The sequence below is a fragment of the Ovis aries genome, chromosome 1 (assembly GCF_016772045.2).
Source record: "Ovis aries strain OAR_USU_Benz2616 breed Rambouillet chromosome 1, ARS-UI_Ramb_v3.0, whole genome shotgun sequence".
Taxonomy (NCBI): domain Eukaryota; kingdom Metazoa; phylum Chordata; class Mammalia; order Artiodactyla; family Bovidae; genus Ovis; species Ovis aries.
Window position 1 is genome coordinate 269,351,944 of NC_056054.1, and position 26,055 is coordinate 269,377,998.

The following is a 26,055-nucleotide window of genomic DNA, read 5'->3' on the forward strand; positions in this document are numbered from 1 at the left end:
TGGGTCACCATTTCCTCTTCCAGAGGAACATCCCCACCCGGGATCGAGCCCAAGTCTCCTGTCTCCTGCATCTCCAGGGTTAGATGGAGGCTAAAATGTATGGTACCCTCTCCTTCCTAACAGAAGAGGCCCCTGTTGCCTGGGGTCTAGAGGTCAGCACAAAATAGAAAAGAAATGTGTCTGTGTTGGACTGTCCTTTACACCCCGATTTTTCATGTCGCTAAAAGGTTTTCCTGTTGTGAGATCTCATCAATGATGCAGCTTATTAGGCGTAGCTGGTGAGGCTTAAAGGAATCAGAAGAGGGTAGCTGGGTGCACACACTTTCCTGGTGGGAGGCTCTGCCTTCAGGGAAGCACATGGCAGCTGGGCTTCTTGTGACCCTCTCAGTGACCCCGACAACCTGGTTAGGAGGAAGTGTGCAGTCAGGGGAGCATCGGGCAACCTCCAGCCTTGCTGGATCCAGAGCAGCAGGGCCGGGCCTGTCTGGCTTCCTGATCCTGGCCAGGGGGCCTCCCCTTCCACCCGCCCTGGTCCCCGGGCCAGGGACTCACCAGGCCAGACCAGCAAGGCTGGCCACCCGGCCCCGTGCTCATGCTGACCCTCTGTGGCTCTCTTCCCTGCAGAGAGTGACAGCTGGAGCCCTGGTGGCCCTCTTCCAAGACCCCTTGAGAATGGAGGGGCTTCACGGGACAACCCTCAGGCTCAGCTGCTCCACAGGGTTGTGAAGAGCTGGACACGACTGAGGGACTCAACAACAACAGCCCTTTCCGGGGACGGGGTACTTTCTTCCGAATCACAGCTTGAGGCTCAAACAGAGGCTGGAGCAGGGTGCCTTCGGGGCACGTCAACAGAGACAAGCTCCCTGGCTAATGGGGTAACAGCAGGTGTGTGCGTGAGTGTGGTTTAGATCACAGCCAGAAAGCAGCGTCAGGGTCCTTAAGGCAGTCAGCCTCACCTGGCCCTTCCAGCGGTTCTTTCCAGCTGGAAGAGCCTCAGCAGGCTCCCACGTCTGTTCTGGAAGCAGCTGCCATCACACTTCTGTCCCCAGAAAAGAAGCCCGTGACATCCTGCCCCGGGGGTGAGCAGCCTTCCTACCTGGGCCTCGTTCCAATGCCTGGAAAGCCAGGCACGTTCCACTCTTTTTTTTCCTTCTGACTTTTGCTGCCTTACCAGTGGGGCCCTCCTGTGCAAAGGTAGAAAATGACATTGCCCTTCTTCTGCGGTTTATGGCAATTACCTTCCCCCCGCCCCCAAAACCCTGGACTTCCTGCCCGGCCTCTCAAGCCAGGACAGGGTGGCAGTTTCTGGTGATGTCTCTCGGGCATCTTTGGGATGAGCACCAGCCCAGCCCTCCTCTGCTTTCCCATCCTGCCTCAGGCAGAGCCTGGAAGTGGGCTGACCATGGTTACCAGCATCTCAGGGGACAGAATAACAGCCTGGAAACAGACATGGGTATTGTCCATTTCACAGACAACCACCTCCAAAAGCCTTCTTCCCGGATTGCAAAACAAACCCCACTGACCAAACTCCCAAGTCGCTTTTTTATTCAGCTGTCATAAACCACCACATAAATACATAGAATAAATACAAAACCAGCAAGGATTACTTTTAAGCCTTTGGTATGGAGAGCTTTTCTCCTCTTCTTATTTCCCCCTTTCCCTGTGGTTCTAAGCCCCTTTCCTCAGGTTCACATGATGCCTTTGGACGTGAAAGCAGTCCCCGAGTAAACCTGGGGCAGGCGGGCCTTGAATCCATCAGTGGGCAGGCTAGGTCCTCGCAGCCTCTCGGCGTGGGGGCTCCTTGCGATGGGGGGTGGGGTGGGGGGGTGGAGACAGCCCTCCCCCCACGCCAGACTCACACACAGTCGTTCAGCCTGATGTCTTTGGGTGCTAAAGCAGTCCCCGAGTAAACCTGGTGCAGGCGGGCCTTGAATCCATCAGTGGGCAGGCTAGGTCCTCGCAGCCTCTCGAGGGTTGCGGGGGGCGCTCCGGAAGACGGGGGTGGGGTGCGGGGGGAGGACAGGCCACCCCGACCCCCAGAGGGGGCACTCACACATAGTCGTTCAGCCTATACCCGCTGTGCGAGGCCGAGACGGCCGAGGGGGCCCGATTGTCCTTGTAGGCGTCGGGGGGCCGGTAGGCGGGCGCGGGGGCCGCGGCGGCCCGGGGAGGGGCCCGGGTGGGCGCCTCTTCCTGGCAGGCCAGGCAGAGCAGCGTGCCGCCGATGAGCGACAGGGCCGAGGCGATGAAGCCGAGGTAGAGGGCCTGCCCGATCTCGAACTTCATGCCGCTGGGCAGCAGCGGGTTGTAGAAGTTCTGCACCACGTCGTGGGTGGTCCAGGAGACGGCCACCAGGCAGAGCAGGCCCGCCAGCAGGAAGAGCGCGCCGCCCAGCGCGGCGCACGCTGTCTTGGCCGCGGTGCCCTTGGCGCAGCGCGTGCACTGCATGCCCACCACGGCGCTGGCGCACGCGGCGCCCGACAGCAGGCAGGACACCACCATGAGCGCGCGCGCCGCCTGCAGGTCGCGGGGCAGCGCCAGCAGCGAGCGGTAGACCTGGCACTGGTAGATGCCCGTGCTGTGCCACACGCACTCCATCCACAGCCCCTTCAGGTAGGACACGGCCGTCAGGATGTTGGTGCCCACGTGCGCCGTGCGACGCCAGTGCGGCAGGATGGTGGTGATGAGCGTGCCCACCAGGCCCAGGAAGCAAAGCAGGAAACCCAGGAGCTGCACGGCGGTGCTAGCCATGGCCTCGCCGGCTGCTGCCCGCTCGCTCGGGCGCCCGCTGGAGTCCTGATGAAGCCGGAGGCGGGGCGGGGAGACAGGAAACGGGTTAAAGATTATCTCCAGGCATGCCAGACTTCCATAGGCCGTTGGTACCACGATTAACATATTAAAAAAAAAATAGCTTCTGAGACTTGATTGGGTGCAAGGAGAGCTGCTTCGTCTAAGCTTCCCTGGAAGGCCAGAGCTAGAAGGAGCGAGGGTCATGAGGCCAGCCTGTGCTTTCCAAGGACCCCAGGGCCCCAGGGCCCCCCACTTGTCTCAGTGCTTACGAGCTGCACGTGGGAAGTTCTGCCTTATGTCTATCCTCAGACTAGACTGCTGCAGACTCGCACTTTGTTCTGTTCGATCAGTGATTCACTAAGGTTGTTAGGGATACCCTGGGAGCTCAGAGGGTAAAGAATCTGCCCGCAGTGCAGAGGACCTGGGTTCGATCCCTGAGTCAGGAAGATCCCCTGGTGGAGGGCATGGCAACCCATGCCCTCCAAACCCTTGCTTGGAGCATCCTATGGACAGAGGAGCCTGGTGGGCTACAGTCCACAGGGTCACAAAGAGTCACTCATGTACTTACTGGAGGTTGCTAAATCGACAAATGGACTGATCATTGTTAACAAATGGACTCGTAAGCCTGTGCTGCCTATGGCTTAGAAAATAGCTTAGAGTGCCCGTCAGGACAAGTCATTTTCTGAAAGCGGGAGGCTTCCCTGTGTGCTCAGGAAGGGAGGGGTTGGCACCCTGGGCAGGTCAGATGCTGCCTTCCAGAATCCCAGGCGTGACCTTAGAGATCATCCCCTAATGCCAGGGGACAGGAACTACCAAGGCATCAGCTTCTTAGGTGCTACGGCCACGACCATAAACCAATGGCCCTCCCCTCCAGGCAAGGCACCTCTCCTGACACCACTCTGAAGAGGGGTGGGCTTGTCACAGACGGAGGCTGCAACCTGGCTTTCAGATACGGGGTGGGGGTGTGCAGAGCCATTTCATCCTCATTAGGAAATCATTTTTCATTAAATTAATTCCTTGTCTTGCCAAATGCTCAATCAATCCCTTAGTTTTCTTCTATTTTCACTTTAAGACCATTCCTAGAACTGCCTTTTAGAAGGTTTGCATCTGGGACACGAGCGTGCGTGCATGCACGCGTGCTAAGTCGCTTCAGTTGTGTCTGACTCTTTGTGACTTCAGGGACTGTAGCCTGCCAGGCTCCTCTGTCCATGGGATTCTCCAGGCAAGAAAACTGGAGTGGGTTGTTAAGCTCTCCCCCAGGGGACTGTCCTCACCGGGAGATCGAAATGGAGCCTCTGGTGTCTCCTGCATTGGCAGGCGGGTTGTTTTTTTTTTTTTAACCACTAGCATTACCTGGGAAGCCCCCAAAACGTGTTAACCACAGCAAAATCTCAAACCCTTCTTGGGGGCAAGGACCCAGCACGTGTGTACTAAGTGGTGGCAGGCATGTAGAGGATACTCAGGAAATACTGGGAGGGAAGAAGGAGAGAGATGGGGCGGAGGAGGGAGAAGAGAGGATGGAAGGGAGGGGGAGCGAAAGCACCCAAGTGGACACCCCAGCTCCTCTCTCCTGCTGGAAGAGAGTCAGGAGTCCTGTGCGCAGGGCCACCCCCACCCTCTGGGTGACTAGGGGCCTGTCTTTAAAATGAGGGAGCAGCTGTGACAGCCTCAAGGGCTGGGAGGGGTGGGGGGTGGGAGGCAGGGTCAAGAGGGAGGGGGCATATGTACGCCTGTGGCTGATTCACGCTGACGTACGGCAGAAACCCACACAACGCTGTAAAGCGATTATCCTCCAATTAAAAATAAATAAAACAAATAAACCATTAAAAAAAAAAAACAGCAACAAGGGACTGGACCTCAGGGCCCCCAAGTGTCTTCTGATTCTGAAGGGAGGAAAAGGGAAGGGTCTCAGCTGGTGACAAGTCACTACAGCAACCCAAACTGCTGAGAATTCAGAAGGCACGCCCCCTCCCCATCGTCCTTCTTTCTCAGGGCAGTATTCTGCAATTAAGCACAGAAAGGAAGCAGGAAGCAAAAGTGGGCTGAGAGGGAGTCTCCCAAGGCAATTCCTCCTGTGATCTGTCTTTGGGGTTCCCCAGGACCTCTTGGCTTTAATCCTGAGTCTGTCGTAAAGAAATCCTCCCACTAAATCATAATGCAGGACTGGGTTAGTAACAGGTGATGCCTCCTCTGGGGACCTCGACAATAATCTTGCTGGATTTAAAAATCTATGCCTAGAGGTGGGAGGAACTGGGAGATGGGGGCTGGACACATATACACTATTGATACTGCGTATAAAATAAAAAATAATGAGAATATACTGTATAACACAGGGAACTCTGCTTAACACACTGTGCTGATCTAAATGGGAAGGAAATCCTGGACTTGCAGTGGTGAGATGGGGGTGGGGTGGGGGAGACCCCCCCCCAGCTCCTGCTGCCCAGGGAAGGGTGGGGGCCAGCTGTCCAGAGGTCACTGCCAGGGAGGCGGCAGGGCCGGCAGAGGGGGCGCCAGAGCGGATGCGTGGAACAGCAGCTGTTCCCTGCCCTGTTTTCCACATGGGGGGGACCCGGGTGCAGGAATGAAAGTTCATTTTCTGGCCTGGCTAGAATTTTCCCTGGTTTACTTCCTCCTTTTTGAATTCAACAGGACTGAAGTTAGAGTGAGGGTTAGCAGTGGTGTTACGAGTATATCCTCTATAGCTGACTCTCCCCACCTCTTCCAAAGATATCTTTCTACAGTGGTTCAGGTGGCCAGGGTCAGGAACTTTCAGTGCTGAAATTGGGACAGTCCCAGGCAAACCAGGATGATCAATTACTCCAAGGAGTCCGGAGGCTGAGGACTTCTTCAAATGACCTCGGAGATCCTCCCAGTAACCCCTCGAGGCCACCTCCAGCCGGGTGGCTGCACTGTCTGTCCCTGATCCCGGGCCTTCTGAGGCTCCTCCGGGATCTTGCTTGTCAAGGTCAATCGCTCACTATCCTGAGCCTAAAGAATGTGGCATGAACGCTAAGACTGCTGACCCCACTGGTTTAGGGAGGGGGACCGGAGTTTATTGGACTTCTAAATATTTATGGAGAGCAAGGACTGCTAATTTTAGAAACCATTAGATTACTATATTTAAACTCCTGCCAGCAGGAGTTGCTAAAAGTGAGTGTTAATGAGCCCCCAACTCCCAGACCCCAGCTCTCCACCCACTTCCCCCGGAGTTACCAGCAGCTGCTACTGGTCTTAAGTCATAATTCAACTTCCCAGCCCAACCACTTTTCACTTTAGGGCCCCTGGATGGAAAAACAACCTCAAGTGAAGGAATCTCCTTGGAAACCACTCATCTTGGAGCTTCAGAAGGAAACTTGCCCAAGCATGGCCTCCCAAGGGGGCTGGTGTGTGGAGAGGTCAGCTGGTCTGCAGTTGGCTTCACCCATGGGCTACCCTTTTCCTGCAGACGTGCACGTGCTCATAGAGAGATGTGCGTTTGGGACAAATAACGGTTCTAAGGATCAGGTTCTGAAAAGACCTTGACCAGCTGGATGGATAGGGCTGCATGTAACAAGAGGACGACTTCCAGGAAGAAACACTGGGCCCTGCGCTGGGGTTCACAGCCCTGGAAGCACCCCCTGGCTGAGCAGTGTGTGGCTTAGTGACACAGGCAAGCAGGATTTCGGGCCAAGCTTCCCAGTGGCTGCTTCTTGAGGTGCTATGTTGGTAGGATGTCTCAAGGAAGACATAAATGCCAGGTTGCTGTTGTTCAGCCACTAAATCATGTCCGACTCTTTGTCACTCCATGAACTGCGGCATGCCAGACTTGCTGGTCCTTCACCATCTCCGAGAGTGTGCTCAAACTCATGTCCATCGAGTCAGTGATGCCATCCAACCATCTCATCCTCTGTCGTCCCCTTCTCCTCCTGCCCTCAATCTTTCCCAGCAGCAGGGTCTTTCCCAGTGAGTCGGCTCTTGGCATCAGGTGGCCAAAGGACTGGAGTTTCAGCTTCAGCTTCAGCATTAGTCCTTTCAGTCCTTCAGAATGGACTGGTTGGATCTCCTTGCAGCCCAAGGGACTCTCAAGAGTCTTCTCCAGCACCACAGTTCAAAACCATCAATTCTTCGGCGCTCAGCCTTCTTTATGGTCCAACTCTCACATCCATACCTGACTACTGGAGAAACCATGGTTTTGACAGGTATGTTGGAGAAAACCTGGTAATGGTAGGGCCTCTCATCGTAGGCCATATGCAAGCATGCATTGAACTCCCAGAAAAGTCTCTTGTGTGGCATTTCCTAAGTTTATTTGACTGGAGACATCCTTCCCCCCCGATTTTGCCAAAGGACAGCTTAAAGTCAGATCACTTTGGCAAGTAGGCTTAGAGGGTGGAAGTCTGCTGAAACTTTAATGGAGCAATGATGAGAGAGGGTTGATTTTTTAAAAGGATAATTTTGATGCTGGGGGGAGTTGAATGAGCACAAATAGGAGGGCCAGCAAGACTCGCTGATGTGCCCCCGGAAAGTCTCAGGGAAGCCCAGGGCTGGAAACTGATGCCAAGGGCAGCTGTGAAGTGCAGCAGAGTGGCCGTGGGCCCCTACCCTGCATCTGGTTCATGAGCGCCACATCCGAAAGGCGAGGGTTTTTTTCTTTTTCATATAAACTTTTATGTTGTCTCCTTCCTCTGTTGTCTGTGAGCTACATTTTTTTTTTTAAAGGAAGGAATTAAAAAAAAAACAAAAACAAAAACAAGACAGGAACCCAGAGCACATGGTGGGTTTCCTCCCCGCTTGCCTGGACCCCAGCTGTGTCAACTTTGGAGCTGGCCTCTGAATTAGGTCATTTCAACAGCCCTGGCCAGTTGGGGAGCTTCGCCGGGACGAGGGACGCGCAGGTTGTTTGCCCGGCCCTTGCTCCTGCTTCTTCACTGCCCCGGCTTCTTCGGCCCCTTTTGTGAAGAGCTCTGCAGTGGACACACGTCCTTTGTCCTTTCCACCCGCATGGCTGAAGGGCATGTCAGCCCTGGAGTGGAGGCCGTGCAGGTTATACCCGGGATGCCGGGGGTGAGCCAAGTGTGTGGAAGGTTCTACACCCCAGAACCACTGGGGCCTTCCTGCCTTGGCGAAGAGCTAGATGACTTGAGCTCTTGCACCTCATTTCAGCTTCTGGCCGCCCTGCAGTCACAGTGGATCTACAGCCAGTTGAGAACAGGCCATCCCCTATAGGACTGCTCCACAGGCTCCTGACACGTGTCGGATCCCCTGAGACACCTTGGACTTTGTTTCCTAGAGCTTTATCAGAAAAATGAAGAGCTGCCTTTCAAGCACAATGGTTGCTGGACTCTGAAAGAATGCTAAGTTGCCCCAGCTCTGATGTTCAGCAATTAAAGATGTCTGGTTCAACCAACTGCGATGTTTGGAGGGGTAGATTGGGCATTTGGGATCAACATGTACACACTGCTATATTTAAAATGGATAACCAACAAGATGATTGCTTCTTGGTGGGAAAGCTATGACAAACCTAGACAGCGTGTTGAAAAGCAGAGACATTACTCTGCCAACAAAGGTCCGTATAGTCAAGGCGATGGTCTTCCCAGTGGTCACGTACAGCTGTGAAAGCTGGACCGTAAGGAAGGCAGAACGCCAAAGAATTGATGCCTTGGAACTGTGGTGCTGGAGAAGACTCCTGAAAGTCCCTTGGACAGCAAGGAGATCAAGCCAGTCAATCTTAAGAGAGATCAACCCTGATTATTCACTGGAAGGCCTGATGCTGAAGCTAAAGCTCTGGTGTTTTGGTCATCTGATGCAAAGAGCCAGCTCATTGGAAAACACCCTGATGCTGGGAAAGATCTAGGGCAGAAAGAGAAGAGGGCATCAGAAGATGAGATGGCTGAACGGCATCACAGATGCAATGAACATGAACTTGGGGAAACTTTGGGAGATGGTGAAGGACAGGGAGGCTTGGCGTACTGCAGTCCATGGGGTCACAAAGAGTCCAACAAGACTGGGCGATTGAACACAACCACCACCAACAAGGACCTACTGTATAGCACAGGGAACTCTGCTCAGTGCTCTGTGATAATAAGATAAGTGGGAAAGAATTTGAAAAACTGACAGATACCTGTATATGTATAACTGAATCACTTTGCTGTATACACCAGTATTTAACAATATCAATGATGCGTGCGTGCCCGGTCCCTTAGTCATGTCCAGCTCTTTTGTGATTCTATGGACTGTAGCCTGCCAGGTTCCTCTGGACTTTTCCAGGCAAGAACTCTGGAGTGGGCTGCCATTTCCTTCTCCAGGGATCTTTCTGACCCAGAGATCGAAACTGTGTCTCTGGCATCTCCTGCCTTGGCAGGTGAGTTCTTTACCACTGGATCAACTATACTGCATTATAAAATAAAATTATTAAAAATGTAATATCTTTCCTGTCACACCAATTAGACTTCATTATAGCTTAGATATTTCATAAATGCTAAACCTTGGGAAATAGAAACTCCAGGGAAATTTGGATTCATCTATATGAGCTACATTACCCAAACTACCCAACAGGAGAAAAGAAAAAGAACTTTTATGCACTATCGGCATGAAATAACTCCAACCAGTAATTCTTAAATCACATGCTGGATGCTTGCTACTTCATAATGTGCAAAGGGAGGGGATCTCTTTCCTAGAAACTCAGGTATTCTCCAAAGGTGCTATTTTAGTACTTCTTTTTGTGCAAATATGTCAAAATTATGACAAAGTGATCAAGCCGTACCTTGGAAAAACCATTTCATATTCATTTAGGATGGGCTGGACTGTGGGTTTTTTGGCTCTAAAAACCAAGTTTCCTTCATTAGTATTCCAGGCTTTCTGTAACTTTCCTTGGGTTATTTTTCAGACTGGCAGGCATCTGTATTTGAAGCTTATGAGGCCGTTTATGCCAGGTACACACAGTGTGGAAGAACTGCCGTCTTTCCATAAGAGGCAGAGACAGAAGAATTATATAGTTAACTTATGACTGCTTGGATAGTTGATATTATTCAGGAAAACTGATGTGAAATATCTTGCTCAAATCATATAGAATGACAGTTTATAGATGAAAACTTCCCCTCTATTTTGGATGAGTAACGAAAAATCTATTTTTTTCATAACAAGAGCTGGTTTGGGGGAAAATCCTGTGATAATATGAATAAAAGTCATGGGAAGTGGTTAAATGCTTGCAGAGGCCATTTTCAACTCAGCGAGATTGAACAAACTATTGATTTAGTGAAATCTACAAGCTTAAGTTACCATGACCGTAAAATCCTAAACCGTTTCCCAGGAGGCATTCTCTCTCTCATTTCAACTCACCAAATTTCATTAGAATCCATTAAAAAGGTAGTAGATCAACATGTTTGAAATGAAGTGATTGAATTTCATTTACTAAAATACCCTGGTGCCTCTGCGTAGGTTTTTTTTTTCCTGACAAGATAGTCGTATAGATTGGCTATGTTATATTCATTTTTCAGGGGACAGGTGACTAAAAAAATCTGCCATAGAAGAAAAATACGAGAAAAGCAAAAACAACAACAACAAAAAAACCTCGTAGGTTATATGGTTATTTTCAAAAGTGTTAGATGATTAGATAGCTGCTAGTGTGAGTGTTCTCTAGGAGAGCTTTACGTAAGAGATGCTACGGGTTGCATTGTGTTTCCCCACTAAGGGATGCCGAGGTCATAACCCCTGTGTACGTGCGCCCAGTCACTTCAGTCGTGTCTGACTCGGTGACTCTATGGACTGTAACCCGCTGGGCTCCTCTGTCCATGGGATTTCCCAGGCAGGAATATTGGAGTGGGTTGCCATGCCCTCCTCCAGGGGATCTTCCTGTCCCAGGGACGGAGCTTGCATCTTTTCCATCTCCTGCATTGCAGGCGGCTTCTTTACCTACTGAGCCTCCTGGGAAGCCCCATAACCCCTAAGACCTCAGAATGTGAACTTACTGGGAAATAGGGCCGTTACAGATGTAACTTTTCGTTACGATGAGGACCTATGGGGTAGGGTAGATCTTTAAACCAATAAGACTGGTGTCTTTATGGGAAGATGAAGAAACAGGGATGACACCATCTGAAGACGGAGGCAGAGATTGGAGTGATGCTGCCTCAAGCCAAGGACAGCCAAGGATGACCAGCAGCCGTCAGAAAGGAGGAGAGAGGCCTGGAACAGATCCTTCCTTGTGGCCCGCAGAAAGGGCCAGCTGACTGCTTGATTTTTGGACTTCTGGCCTCTAGAACTGTGAGAGAATACATTTGTATTGTTTTAAGCCACCTAGTTTGCAGTGCTTTGTTAAGGCAGCCCCAGGAAACCAACACAGAGGATCACTGAATGGCAGCCTGGGGAATTACAGAAAAAAAAAAGAAACAAACACCCACGTCTGAATATGAGAAGTGAGTTCCCTTCCAGAGCAGACACTGAGCAGGGTCTAATGGCTTCACATCCCAAAGTGTGGAGGACACAATCCAGGGAGAGAGAGGACATGGGGAAGGGGGATTTGGAAGCCCTTCTGTGGTTGTAAAAACTCCAGAGCAAGTGCCAACTACCGTGTGTAACCCAAACGGCGGCCAGATGACTCAGCTTCTCCAGCTTGGAAAAGTGCATTAATCCACTGACCCCACAAAGAGTTTGGGGGGCTCAGTTCTTCACTTTTGTGTAATTGGCTGGGCTGCGTTCAGGGACATAGCAGACCTTTCCAGCCTGCATGTCTGGTTTTCTTAAGTCAACATGTCTTGGTTTCATAGACCATAAAAACCCAAATTTGGGGTCCAGGCCAGATTTGGATAAGGCAACTCCTATGTTGTCCAAGCTTTCTCTTGGAAATCCAGTAGATCTCAGAGGGCCCTCCCTTTAGGACTTACATCAAAACAGAAATAAGTAACAGGACATTGTTACTTCCAGCTGGGCTGGAAACCTCCATGAACAAGGTAACTATGTGATGGATTTTGTAAACCTGAGAAAATGATTTATTTGAGCATTGAACTGGGATTATACAGCAGTGACTAAAAATATGGTGTCAAATGAGAACATAAGGCTGAGATGTACAAATGCTAAATTAAATACTGCTAAAAAAAAGATCTTTAGGGCTTCCTTAGTGGCTCAGTGGTAAAGAATCTGCCTGCCAATGCAGGGGACACAGGTTTGATCCCTGATCCGAGAAGAGCCTCCATGTTGCTGAACAGCTAAGCCCATGAGCCACAACTATGGAGCCTGTGCTCTAGGGGCCTGGAGCGGCAGCTACTGAAGCTTTCGCGTACTAGAGACCCTGCTCTGCAACAAGAGAAGCCACCGCAATGGGAAGCCTGGGCATCGCAACTAGAGAATAAACCCCACTCGGTGCAACTTGAGAAAAGCCTGAGCAGCAGCAAAGACCCAGCACAGCCAAAAACAAAGGCATTTTAAAAATGATGTTTAATGCACGTTCTCTGTAAATTTAGCCTTTCAAGCCCAGGTGCACAGAAGCTGTGAGTTATTAATGATGAGGGTAGAAACAATCACAGTTCAGTGTTCATGATATTCCAGACACGGGCTACCTGCTTTCACTGGCATTAACTTAATCCTTCAACAAATCTCCAACGTGCGTGGCATCCCTGTTTACAGACGGAGAAACTTGGAGGCTTGGAGAGGTTAAGTAACTTGTCCAAGGTCACACCTGGGCTGAATCAGGGAGACTCATAGATGAGTCCTGCAATCACCCAGGTAAGAGATGCCAGCAGTAACAAAGGTGGGTGCTGAGAAGAGATATATTGGAGGTAAGAGTGGCTCTAAGGTCTTGGGCAACTGGAAGGATGGAGCTGCTATTTATTGAGGGTGAAGACAGTGGGGAGTGGGAGGATCTGTGTTTGGAGGGTGAAGGGCAGACAAGGGGAGTTTGGTTTTAGACATGCTGGGTTGAGATGGCTGTCGCCATCTGGTGGGGGAGGGGGACACTGTGGTTGGATGTGCAAGTGCAGAGGAGTCCGGGGAGGGCACGGAAGTGGGGAAGTCCACTCGGAACTCAACAGCAGAGAGCCAGGACTGAGGAAATCCCCTAGCGGTCAAGTGGTTAGGACTTGGTGCTTTCGTTGTGGTAACGTAGGTTCAATCCCTGGTCAAGGAACCAAGATCCTGCAAGCCTCATAGCATAGGGGGAAAAAAAGGGGCAGGATGGAAAGAAGCCGTGAGACTGGGTAAGAGCCCCTAGGGAGCGAGTGTGGATCAGGAAGAGCAGATGCCTGATGACTGATCCCAGGAAGCCTCCAACAGCAGAGATGGGGGTGAGGAGGAGGAGCCAGCTGGGGACCACAGGGAGTGTCGGGAGGGAGCAGGCAACCCAGAGCGAGAATGGTGAGTGAGGATAGTTCCAACTTGGAGGGTGCGACCCACTGGGTCAAGTCATCAGATGAATCACGTCATCTGAGCCCCAGAAATGATGGTTGGATTGAGCAACATGAAGGACATCAGAGACCTTGACAAGCTCAGTTTCTGCCAAGTGGTGGGTGTGGCTTCAGGATAAGCTACAGAGAGGGGCACAGGACATAATGAGCCTGGAGAATTCTTTCCAAGATTTGGACCATCAAATGAACCAGGAGATGAGGCAACTGTTGCAGGATCGGGGTTCTTAATCTGGGGTCGAGGGCCCATAGAAGTCACAGTATCAGTCAGCTTGGATGGGAAAAACAGTTGCATGATTTATTTCACTATCTTCTCCTTGAAAAGCATGTCCTTGTATAATGACCCCCTTACAGTGATCTGATTAGTGCCTGTGACTTCATCACCAACAGAAATCATGGTTCTACCAGCATTGCAGGTATCTGGGAAGATCAGTTACCATCGTTGCTATTTCAAAACTATGCTAGTTATAAGACCCCTGCTAGGTCTGATAGAGAAGCATAAATTACCATTGACAACATGATATTAAAATACTTTGATAGGGACTTTCCTGGTGGTCCAGTGGTTAAGAATCCGCTTGCCAGTGCAGGGGACACTGTGGTTCGATCCCTGATCCAGGAATTAAGATCCCACATGCCAAAACCACCATATGACCCAGAAATCCCACTCCTAGGCATATACCTTGAGGAAACCAAAATTGAAAAAGACACATGCACCCGTGCCCACTGCAGCACTATTTATGATAGCTACAACAGGGAAGCAGCCGTCTGTCCATTGACAGATGAATGGATAAAGAAGCTGCGGTACATATATTCAACAGAATACTGTGCGCTGCTGCTAAGTCGCTTCAGTTGTGGCTGACTCTGTGCGACCCCATAGATGGCAGCCCACCAGGCTCCCCCGTCCCGGGGATACTCCTCAGCCTTAAAAAGGAACACGTTTGAGTCAGTTCTAAAGAGGTGGACAAACCTAGAGCCTGTTATGCAGAGGGGAGTAAGTCAGAAAGAGAAATATAAATACCGTATTCTGACACATATATATGGAATCTAGAAAGATGGTACTGGTGAATTTATTTCAGGGCAGCAATGGAGAAACAGACATAGAGAACAGACCTATGGACATGATGAGAGGGGAGAAGAGGGTGAGATGTATGGAAAGAGTAACAGGGAAACTTTCATTACTATATGCAAAATAGATAGCCGATGGGATTTTGCTGTATGACTCGGAATTCAAACGGGGGCTCTGTGACAACCGAGAAGGATGGGATAGGAAGGAGGTTTGGGAGGGAGGGGACAGGGGTGTACCTATGGCTGATTCATATTGATGGCTGACAGAAAACCTGCACAATTCTGTAAAGCAATTATCCTTCAATTAAAAAATAAAACATTCCCAATTAAAAAAGAAATCCCACATGCTGCCAAGCAACTGAGCTTATACACTGCAACTACTGAAGCCTGCACGCCATAAAACCTGCTAAAATCTGCAACAAAAGTTGCTAAAATCTGCAACAAAAGAAGCCACCTCAAGGAGAAGCCCTCCTACCACAACCAAAGACAAGCCCAGGCAAAGCAACGAAGATCTAGCACAGCCCCAAATAAATAAATAATACATTTAAAACATGTTTGATAACCAAATTTCAATATAAATGGCTTCCTTCGCAATCCTGGGTATCGTTTTACACATCTTAAAGTATTATTTGGAGAAGAGACACTGGCTTCACTTCACTGAATCCAAGGCAAAACAAACAACCAGTCCAATAAACAACAACGTCAATAACACAATAAATAGACACAAAACAGTTAAGCATCTCTGCCGGTGGGATCTGCGGTCAAGAGAGGATGCTTGTTTTGTTGTTGATTTGAAGATGAGAGAACCCAGAGCATGTTTGCCTGCCTTCGGAAGTGACTCCGTAAGAAGCAGATATTGATAATGCTGAAGAGAGGTCCTTGAACAGAGGCCGTCAGGGACCCTGGCACACGTCTGGAGAGGCCGGCTCAGGCTGGAACAGGAGAGCGAATCAACGCAGGGAGCCTGGGGGACGTGGCCACGGGGCACTTGGTGATGTTCTTTGAGTGTCCCGGTTTTTTCAGGGGAAGAGGAAGCAAGGAGATGCGCTGAAGAGAAAAATGGTGGGGAAGGTGTTTAAGCTTTGCGCAGAGGAGAGGGAGGTGCTGGTTACCTTGGAGAACGGGAGCTTGATGGACTAAGACAAGGTCAGCAGCAGATGCTCGTGTGAGGCCAGGGCCCCTGAGGGTTCTGTGACCATCAGCCGCTGGACAGCCTCCTCCAGCCAGTGGGACTACATGGGCGCAGGGAGGGTAAAGGACTGGGGATTCTTCTAGGAGAAATGATGAAGGGAGAGAGCAGAAGGGAGACTGGCGTGCACACAGGGGAGTGGCTGTAATGGTGGATGGAGGATGGTGCTGGGGAGGAGGGGAGGAACAACAGGGAGGAATGAGCTGGAAGGACGGGAGGCTGTGGCTGGAGTCTGAGACGCAAAGCACGGTAACCTTGGTGGGCCACAGCGAGAGGTCGAAGAAGACAACGGGGGTGGGTGGGACCACCAGCGATGGTGCAAGGAACGGCTGGGGAGGGGACGGGCTCAGGAACTGGGGGGCAGAGCCAGCCCACCAGTGGATAGGGAACCGCCATGAATGACTTAGAACAGTCTGTAATCTGGTGGTTTCAGCGTGGTTTGCGAAGTTGGTTCTTTCCTGATTAAGGACTTATTCTCTGCCCGTGAAGTTGAGAGAAAGAGACAGAGGGCTAGAAAGAGGAACGGCACGCAAGTTACATGCCTGTTAAGTACCCACCCGGGCACGGGCAAGTCAGTCTTTGCCCGGCTCTCCCTTCTGCCCTTCAGGCCCTTCACCGACAGGAGCGCCGTGCGATAAACACCCTGTCCTGGAACTCACTCTTCGCTTTGTGTTTTCCTAAGCCACCCTCTGTCCTTGTCCCCTGACATCCTGTTCTTCTCTGCAGAACAGGGGGAACTGCAGGACAGTAGCCTCGTACTTTGGAAGACCCGGCTGGGAGACACGGAGGGGCGGGATTGCATATGACCCAAGCGGGAATGCTCACACTGCGTGTGCTCTGTGCGACCCCAGACAGCTCAACAAATACACTGCGGGGCAGGTTTCTGCTGGAAGGGAGCTTCCTGGCTTGTGTGAGAGGTGGCCGGGCCTCCCCCAAGTAGAAGGCTGCTTAGGCTTCACCCTGTTGCTCACCCAACTCTGAGTATTCCAGCCAAGGAAATTGAATTCAGCAGCTCTCCACTCTCCCGATGGGTCAGCATCCCTTGGAGAGCTTTAAGGAGACCCCAAAGGCCCAGTCACTCCAGACAGCATGGTCCATCCATTCATTCACTGCTTCATTCAGAAAATATGGGAACTTTTAACTTCCCCCCCCTCTTTGGGTGCTGGGATGTGCAGTCAGGTTTGAGAATCGGTGCCTTAATTCATGTGACTTGTAAAGGTTCTATCAGGAGCTTTCAAAGAGTTCCTGCTATATTTAAAATAGATCACCAACAAGGGCGGAACGTCTAGCACTGTCAATATTCTGTAATGAATGGGAAGAGAATTTGAAAACGAACAGATACAGGTGTGTAACTGAGTCACTTTGCCAAACACTCGAAACTAACACAACACTGTTAATCAGTGATAAAGACAAACAACAACAGCGAAAGAAATACGAAGTCAAATTTATCAAAATCCTCCCCTCCCCTTCCCCCAAAAGAGAGCTTGAAATTGTTTAGCCAAGAGGCACAGTACTGATGTCTATTCTGCTTGCTGGCTCTGCTGGCTGACTCGGGGCCTTCTCTGGGCAGCCCAAGATGGAGACAGTTGTATTCATCTACCTAAAAGCCTTCACCCTCACACCACTTCTGCCATCAGAACCACCTCTCCATCCGCAGCTCCTAGCTGCACTCGAGTCACATGTCCATCCTTGACCCTACAGCTCTATCTACCCCTAAGCTGCCTCTTTGATGGCTAAGCATCTTAGAAAGAGGCAGTTTCCTGATTCACCTCTCCACCTTCTGGCTCCTGCCCTCCCAGTGTCCCACCCCCCAAACTTGTTCTTACCACCTGGGTCCTTTTTCTGGGATTCCAGCCCCTCTTGGGCATTCAGCCCACCTGCAGTGTTAATATCAGCCACGAAGTTACCCCCCGGGGCATTTTGCTTTCACTGGGTGGCCCTTGAAAACAAAACTCTTTCTGGCTCCAAAGAATGATACTTGCAGTGGCAAGAAATGATGGGGTCAGTCTTGGAGAGAGGCCAGTGCTGATTTGATGTATGTATTTGTAAAACGTTTGAGAAGTTTAGAATGAATTGGGCCGAATCTGGGATTCCAGCTTGCAGAAGTCCACATAAGGAGCTTGCAGATGAAACAGTGCAAAATGAAAATGAATCCCTTGTTCAAAAATGATTAAGAAGTTCAAGACGGTAACCGCAGACCAGCAAACCCAGCAGGTGCCCTCCCTGGCACCGGGTCCTGGGCGCCCATGGAGGTGGCAGGCCCACGTGACCTGGACTTTGAGACATTCCTCCTTTAAACCAAAGAGTTCATCTAGTTTGAACGTTGAAATGGACAAGAGACACTTTTGCAGTGTTCTGCAGAATGAAAAATATGGTTTCATGTGTTTTTTTTTTTCTTCATTTAAGTGGAGCCCAGATGCCTCTGTAAATACCTGCCAAGGAGGAGCCTTTTGAAAACAAAGCTATTGCTGGTCTCCTCTGCCCAGGACAGGCCGCCAGTGGAAACAGACCTGATGTTCTGAATCTCAGCTTTCATGTCTTTCTTATTCCAGGGAAGCTGTAGGTGTGTGGGTGTGTGCACATCCAAGTTCAAGGGTGAACCCTTGCCTCTTGGGCCCAGAGATCCTGCTCACAGCCTTCCTGCACCCTGGCGGGGGACCCCCAACCCCAGGTGAGGAATGGGAGTCCCATCGGCTCCCTTCTTGCCTTCAAGGGCAATCTCGAGGCACCCTCCCAGCAGATAATCCCCCTGGAAAATTTCTGCTCATGGTTGCTGTTGGCTGCCCAGCCGAGAGCCTATGGCCCTGGCACCCATTCATCCTGCAAACAGTAAGACTCCACCTCCAGTAAGGATTCTGAAGATCACCTGGAAGGAGGACGGTTTGAACTGAAAAGTGCCAAGAATCACTCTTGAACTGGCTGGATTGACTGTCTGAATTAAAAAAACACAAAAAGACATCAGGAGAAGCCTTGAAAAGAGGCTTTTAGACTTCTTGTTCTCTGTAATGCAAGATATTCTCTGAGATAAGCGAGAAAATGATTTTTTAAAACCCTAAATTGATATATTCAATTAAAAAAAAAAACTAACTAGAAAGCAGGAAATATTTATGGTAACTTTGTGTTCCTGTCTGGGAAATCCCGTGGACGGAGGAGCCTGGTGGGCTACAGTCCATGGGTCGAACAAGAGTGAGACATGACAGCTAAACACTAAAAACAACAAGGGAAGAAATTATCTCTTTCTTTCCACAGATCTCTGCAGATGCTTAAGTAGCATCAACCCCATTATACAGATGGATAAATAAAGCATGGTAAGCTTTGCAAAAGACTGATGCTGAGGCTCCAACACTTTGGCCACCTGATGCGAAGAACTGACTCACTGGAAAAGACCCTGATGCTGGGAAAGATTGAGGGCAGGAGGAGAAAGGAGAGTTAGAGGATGAGATGACTGGATGGTATCACGGACTCAATGGACATGAGTTTGAGCAAACTGCAGGAGATAGCGAAGGACAGGAAAGCTGGCATGCTGCAGTCCATGGGGTCACAAAGAGTAGGGTACAACTTAGCGACTGACAGCAACAGAGCAGATGGAGCCAGATAAGAACAGAGGCTGGCATCTGGTCAAACTGATTCTGGATAAACAGCTCAGTCATACATGACTCAGTTGCCTATCTACATCATAACAGCTGCTTCCCAGAGTTGTCTAGAAGATGCTAAGATAATATATGTGAAAACCCACAAGCCTTGCAAGGAAAGACACCTAGTACAGGAAGCTGTGTGCTGTTGAAGTTCCGTCATTGTTGCAGACACATCCATCAGGACTTCACTGATGCCAGCCCAACTGGAGACCCGGGGCTGAGACGCTGGGGTAACTCCACAGTGGGACTGTGCTCTGGTTTCCCGAGACTTTAAAACGAAACAGAGTGATCAAGCGATTGGGGGCCTTGCAAACAGCAAGAATGAAATCTCCCAGTAGGAGGCTGCCGCCAAAAGCCAGCGTGCTGAGTGCTTTCCAGGGTCCGGGACCTTCTCAGGGCACTGGTCCCAGATCCTGGTCTCCTTTGTCTGTGGCCACCCCAGTGGTAGTTCAGACAGTAAAGAATCTGCCAGCAATGCAGGAGACCCAGGTTCGATCCCTGGGTCAGGAAGATCCCCTGGAGAAGGGAATGGCAACCCACTCCAGTCTTCTTGCCTGGAGAATTCCACGGACAGAGGGGCCTGGCGGGCTCCAGTCCATGAGGTCACAGAGAGTCGGACATGACTGAGCAACCAGCACTCGCTCTGAGTAAGTGGTGGTCCTCCCCCCCATCCTGGCAGCTGCTGGGGATGTGGGGTTCAAGGCAGTCGAAGGATTAACTCACTGATCAGATTGCATGGATTTCCCCTCTTCAGTACCAAACCTCATCCTCATTAACCAGAAATCCAGCTCTTCCTCTCCCCCTTCCAGGCCCATGTCTGTGTGCTGAGGGGGTTGGGGGAGGATATGTCTCCTGAGTCTGGAGGCCCTCTACCCCCCGCAGTACCTGACGGGCAGTGACAACAAGCGCTGTAAGCTGACACTCACAGATCCAGCCCACCAGCCCCAGGCTCCACCGGCGATGAAAGGGTTCTGCTGCCCAAACGCTCAGGAACTGGACTCTGTCCGTCCCTCCTGGCTCATGAGAAGCCGGGCTGTCTCCACACCCGGGGCAGGGTCCCCAGGGTGCTCCCCCGCTCTGGCCCAGGCACAGTGGCCCTTCTGCAGGGGGTGATGTCTCCCGCCCGGAGCACCCCTGCCCTCACACAGACCCCAGACAGACCACTGCTGACCCCAAGCCCTCCCATCGCGTCTCCCGGCCCCACACTCACATGCAGCGCCCTTGCGGTCCCAGCCACCTCACCGGACTCCCAGCAGCTGTGGGAACTGGCTGGGCGCCAGGCGGCCTGACCCACGGACTCCACTGGACCCTGCCACTCTCCCGACCTCCCTCTTTCACTGACTGGCCGCTTCAAGGCCAGGGCATCTGAGCGGCTGGCAGCTAGACAATGACTGTGTCCTTTGGGATGAGCCTGTGTGGGCACACGTGTCATTTGGTTGGACGGTTAACTGGCCTGTCCGCTGGGCCAAGGCAGACATTCAGGACCAACCAGAAATGCCATCTCTGCCCTTTGGAAAAAACGCCTGATACATCAGAGCATCATCATCTCCTCCCTAAAACACTCTCTGGAGACTCTCCGGGGCTGGATAAAGCCCGGGCCACCCTGCTGAGTGTCAAAGGCCATCTGCAGTCCAGACTGGCCCACCTGCCTGCTCTCTGCATCCTCACTTCTCCGCATCCTTGTTCATCACCCGGCAAGGGACCGTGCAATTCCTGCCAGTGACTGAGACCCGCACGCATACCCTCTTGCTGCCCTGACCACCCAGCCTGCTCTGAGCCGGTGACCTGGCCATCGCCTTGTTGCTTTGGACTTTTGTTCTGTTGAGCAACATGAAGTTTCTCAACCAGCAGGCTGCTGGGCATCTGTCAGTGAGTTCTGATCAACATGCAACTGTTTTTTTGCTTTGTTATTTGTGCCTACATTTGCAGACATGGGTGGTTCAGAGATGTTGGTGGGGTGTATGTGTGTTGTAGGCACAGGGCAGATAAAGGGACAGTTTGTGATTAGTTGGAGATGAGAGACCTCACCAAGATGGTGGCTTCTGAAGCATGTTCAAGCATGACTCAAGAGTCCCGCGAGTTCAATACAATCAGTAACAGTCCCCAGATGGTGCTTCTGAAAGCTAGGACTGCAGGCAAGGTTGGCCAAGGGAATTGGGCTGTGCTGGGATTCAGAATGGCTGAGAAGCCCTTGTCACAACTAACTTGTCACACACATCTGCCCCTGACTCATTAATATCATCACTGAATCTCCAAGAGCAGTGACGAGGCTCCTGAGTTCTTTCCCCAGCGCTCATCAACCTGCCTGACTCTGGCCGGTGCTTCGGAAAAGACACAGTGAAGGAACTCAGGTGTGGGTGAGCGGCTTGGGCGTGGACCTGAGCCTGCCCTGTATCCCTGGCAATGAGACTGGGAAGGCAGGGATGGGAGCATCTTGTGTCTGGGGTCTTCAGAAGTGTCTGTGAGTTATCATTGATTGAGGATTAACAACCCACATCCACAGAGCTTGCTTTTTTTTTTTTTTTTTTTGGTCTCTTCTCCAGAAATAACTGTCCTAAACAAGATCATCTTTAGTTCAGGGTAATTCATAAGCCCTGATCCTCTTCTATTAGTAATTAGAGATAGCTCACTATAATTTATATACTAAAAAATGCACCCATATTATTTATAATATTATGCTGGGAACTTCTTTGAAATTATTTTTGTAGTTTTGCCTCTGGGATGATTTGGCTCCATGTGATACATTTCATTCACAACTGCCTTTGATTTCTTGACCTTGATGGTAGAATCTTGATGGTAGAATCTTAGGCAATCCTGCAGAGAGAGACAGCCTCTAATTGTGATAAAATATCATACATTTTTGAGAACACTGCACTGAGTAGTGAAAGAGGTGGACATAACGTTAATGTTTTGCAGACCTCCGTAAAAACTTGATTTTCCTGTGGAACAACTCAGTCCTATTCTGGGCTGAAGAGTGAAAGCTCCAAGGCCTGCAGCCCTGGTCTGTGGTTGCCGGTGGACAAAAGGGTCAGAGGGCAAAGTCAGAGGGACTCTTTGTGAAATCCAAGTGTAAAAGTATCGATCCATTTTTCATTTGTTGAATATTTCTTGAATTACAGCATGTGTGAGCTTGATGGGAAGACAGACACTGCCGCTTCATCCTCAGACTATGGGGGTCACTGGCACATGGAGCAGCTGCAAAAGTGACCATTAAGCAAGGAAGCTAGGCTTGGGAAAGCTAGATGGGGAAACAGTGGAAACAGTGACAGACTTTATTTTGGGGGGCTCCAAAATCACTGCAGATGGTGACTGCAGCCATGAAATTAAAAGACGCTTACTCCTTGGAGGAAAAGTTATGACCAACCTAGACAGCATATTCAAAAGCAGAGACGTTACTTTGCCAACAAAGGTCCATCTAGTCAAGGCTATGGTTTTTCCAGTGGTCATGTATGGATGTGAGAGTTGGACTACAAAGAAAGCTGAGCACTGAAGAATTGATGTTTTTGAAATGTGGTGTTGGAGAAGACTCTTGAGAGTCCCTTGAACTGCAAGGAGATCTCACCAGTCCATCTTAAAGGAAATCAGTCCTGAATATTCATTGGAAGGACTGATGTTGAAGCTGAAACTCCAATACTTGGGCCATCTGATGCGAAGAGCTGACTCGTTGGAAAAGTCCCTGATGCTGGGAAAGATTGAGAGCAGAAGGAGAAGGGGATGACAGAGGATGAGATGGCTGGATGGCATCACTGACTCGATGGACATGAGTCTGAGCAAGCTCCAGGAGTTGGTGATGGACAGGGAGACCTGGCATGCTGCAGTCCACGGGGTCACCAAGAGTTGGATATGACTAGCAACTGAACTGAACTGAACTAGGCGTGGGGCTCCAGCCCTCCTCTCCCACCCCGGATCCTCATCATCGCTCCTCCCCACTGCCATCCAGATCTGCCCTTAGATCTTTTTTAAACTCTAAGGTGTAAATGACTAATAATGGTTTAACATATTGTCCCTCCCAGGAGGAACTTTTAAGTCTAATGGATAAAAATTTAGTAGTGAAATTTCAAACACCAATCAGGGTGTACAGGAGGATTTGGGAAAGGAGGGTGGTGAGCATTTTTTTTTTAACACCTCCAATCACTTCATCAGGGCTTTCCAGGAGGCACAGTGATAAAGAATCTGCTTGCTAATTCAGGAGATGCCAGAGACTGACGCAGGTTCAGTCCCTGGCTCAGGGAGATCCCCTGGAGGAGGACATGGCAACCCACTCCAGTATTCTTGCCCGGAGAATCTCATGGACAGAGGAGCCTGGTGGGCTACCATCCGTTGGGTCTCAAAGAGTCAGACGTGACTGAGCATGCATGTATAGGCAGTCATTCCATTGAGTCAGGGCAACCTCTGTGTTTACGGATATGATAGAAGCCAGTAGATATTTCGGAATAAATGGATGGATGATGGATGAATGGATGGACAGATAGATGATGAATGGGTAGTTGAGTGATGAATACTGTTGTTGTTTAGCTGCTAAGTCATGTCTAACTCTTGGCGATCCCATGAACTGTATCCTGCCAGACTCCTCTGTTCACAGGATTTCCCAGACAAGAATACTGGAGAGGGTTGCCATTTCCTTCTCCAGGAGATCTTCCTGACCCAGGGATCGAACTCCTGTCTCCTGCCTTGGCAGGAAGATTCTATTACTGAGCCATCAGGGAAGCCCATTGGTGGATGAATAGATAATCTTTATTCTATCTAGACTGGTCATTGAAGCTTGATTTATTTTATGATTCCTCATAGAGCCAGGCTAGGGACTAACATACATTAGGAAGTTGGTAGAAGTTTGTAGAATAAATGGATAAGTAAAAAGAATGTTATGACTTTCAGTTACTATAATACTTTGGGTCCCCTTGGAGTGGACTCAGCTATCTTGCTGGGATAGAGGCCACTATAAAACTTGACCTTGATCAATTTATTGGCAGTAAATCCTGCCAGACACACAAGACTTCCATGGAATCCTTTCTGAGTGATTTCATGTTAACTTTGCAGAGCTCTGACTTTCAGCTAATTCCTGGTATTAATAATAACAATGATATTGAACTCATTGTGGGCTAGTTATTGTTTTAAGCACATCACATATATTTAATAATTTTATCCTAAAAACAGCCTGATGCTTCAGGTATAGTATTAGCCCTTCCGCCAATTTAATGGATGGGGAAATGGAGGCTCTGAGAAGTTAAATAACCTGTTCAAGGTCACATTAATAGGTGTAGGCAGGATTTGAATACAGGCAGATTGACCTCAGCACCTGGGCTCATATCACGACATAGTCAGCACTTGGTATCTGTGGGTTTGGCATTCACAGATTCAATCAACCATGAGGCAAAAAGATGCGAAAAAAATTTTCTAGAAGGTTCCAAAATGCAAAACTTGAATTTGGCATGTGCTGTCAGCTATTTGTGTTGTTGGAAGAGGGTGTTTGCTATGACCAGTGGGTTCTCTTGGCAAAACTCTGTTAGCCTTTGCCCTGTTTCATTTTGTACTCCAAGGCCAAATTTGCCTGTTTCTCCAGGTATCTCTTGACTTCCTACTTTGCATTCCAGTCCTCTATAATGAAAAGGACTTTTTTTTTTTTTTTTTGGTGTTAGTTCTAGAAGGTCTTGTAGGTCTTCATAGAATCGTTCAACTTCAGCTTCTTCAACATTACTGGTTGGGGCATAGACTTGGATTACCGTGATATTGAATGGTTTGCCTTGGAAATGAACAGAGATCATTCTGTCGTTTTTGAGATTGCATCCAAGAACTGTATTTCAGACTCTTTTGTTGACCATGATGGCTACTCCATTTCTTCTAAGGGAGTCTTGCCCACGGTAGTAGATATAATGGTCATCTGAGTTAAATTCACCCTTTCCAGTCCATTTTAGCTCACTGATTCCTAAAATGTCAATGTTCACTCTTGCCATCTCCTGTTTGACCACTTCCAGTTGACCTTGATTCATGGACCTAACATTCCAGGTTCCTCTGCAATATTGTTCTTTACAGCATCGGACTCTACTTCCATCACCAGTTACATCCACAGCTGTGTGTTATTTTTGCTTTGGCTCTGTCTCTTCATTCTTTCTGGAGTTATTTCTCCACTCTTCTCTAGTAGCATATTGGGCACTTACCGACCTGGGGAGTTCATCTTTCAGTGTCATATCATTTTGCCTTGTCATACTGTTTATGGGGTTCTCAAGGCAAGAATACTGAAGTGGTTTGCCATTCCCTTCTCCAGTGGACCACGTTCTGTCAGACCTCTCCACCATGACCCATCTGTCTTGGGTGGCCCTAAATGGCATGGCTCATACTTTCACTGAGTTAGACAAGGCTGTGGTCCATGTGATCAGTTTGATTAGCTTCCTGTGATTGCTTTCATTCTGTCTGCCCTCTGATGGATAAGGATAAAAGGCTTATTGAAGCTTCCTGGTGGGAGAGACTGACTGTGGGGGAAACTGGGTCTTGTTCTCATGGGCGGGGCCATGCTCAGTAAATCTTTAATCCAATTTTCTGTTGATGGGCAGGGCTGTGTTCCCTCCCTGTTGTTTGATCTGAGACCAAACTATGGTGGAGTTGATTAAGATAAAGGCGACCTCCTTCAAAAGGTCCCATGCACGCACTGCTGCACTCAGTGCCCCTGACCCTGAAGCAGGCCACCGCTTATACACAGCTCCACCAGAGACTCCTGGACACTCACAGGCAAGTTTGGGTCAGTCTCTTGTGGGGTCACTGCTCCTTTCTCCAGGGTCCTGGTGTGCACAAGATTTTGTTTGTGCCCTCCGAGAGTCTGTTTCCCCAGTCCCATGTAAATTTTGGTGGCTGTAAATTTTGCGACCTCCACCAAGAGGGCTTATGCCACACCCAGGTCTGCTGCACCCAGAGCCCCTGCCCATGTGGCAGGCCACTGCTGACCTGTACCTTCACAGGAGACATTCAAACCCTCAAAGGCAGGTCTGGCTCAGTCTCTGTGGGGTCTCCTGTTATA

At 49.9% G+C, this 26,055-nt stretch overlaps 1 protein-coding gene across 2 annotated transcripts in view; it reads right to left on the minus strand.

The window, feature by feature from the left end:
* Nucleotides 1-1,528: 1,528 nt before the first annotated feature.
* The window catches only part of CLDN14 (claudin 14), a 128,044-nt gene continuing 103,517 nt past the window's right edge, over nucleotides 1,529-26,055 (minus strand). The window contains exons 1-2 of one of the 2 annotated variants that reach the window (XM_027966697.2): nucleotides 20,257-20,389; nucleotides 1,529-2,796 (exon numbers count right to left, since the gene is read on the minus strand). In XM_027966697.2, coding sequence (XP_027822498.1) covers nucleotides 2,050-2,751 — 702 coding nt within the window. In that variant the 5' untranslated portion in view covers nucleotides 2,752-2,796; nucleotides 20,257-20,389 and the 3' untranslated portion in view covers nucleotides 1,529-2,049. Of the gene's footprint in view, nucleotides 2,797-20,256; nucleotides 20,390-26,055 lie in introns of those variants that run through there. The other variant, XM_042238346.2, reaches the window with a different exon arrangement.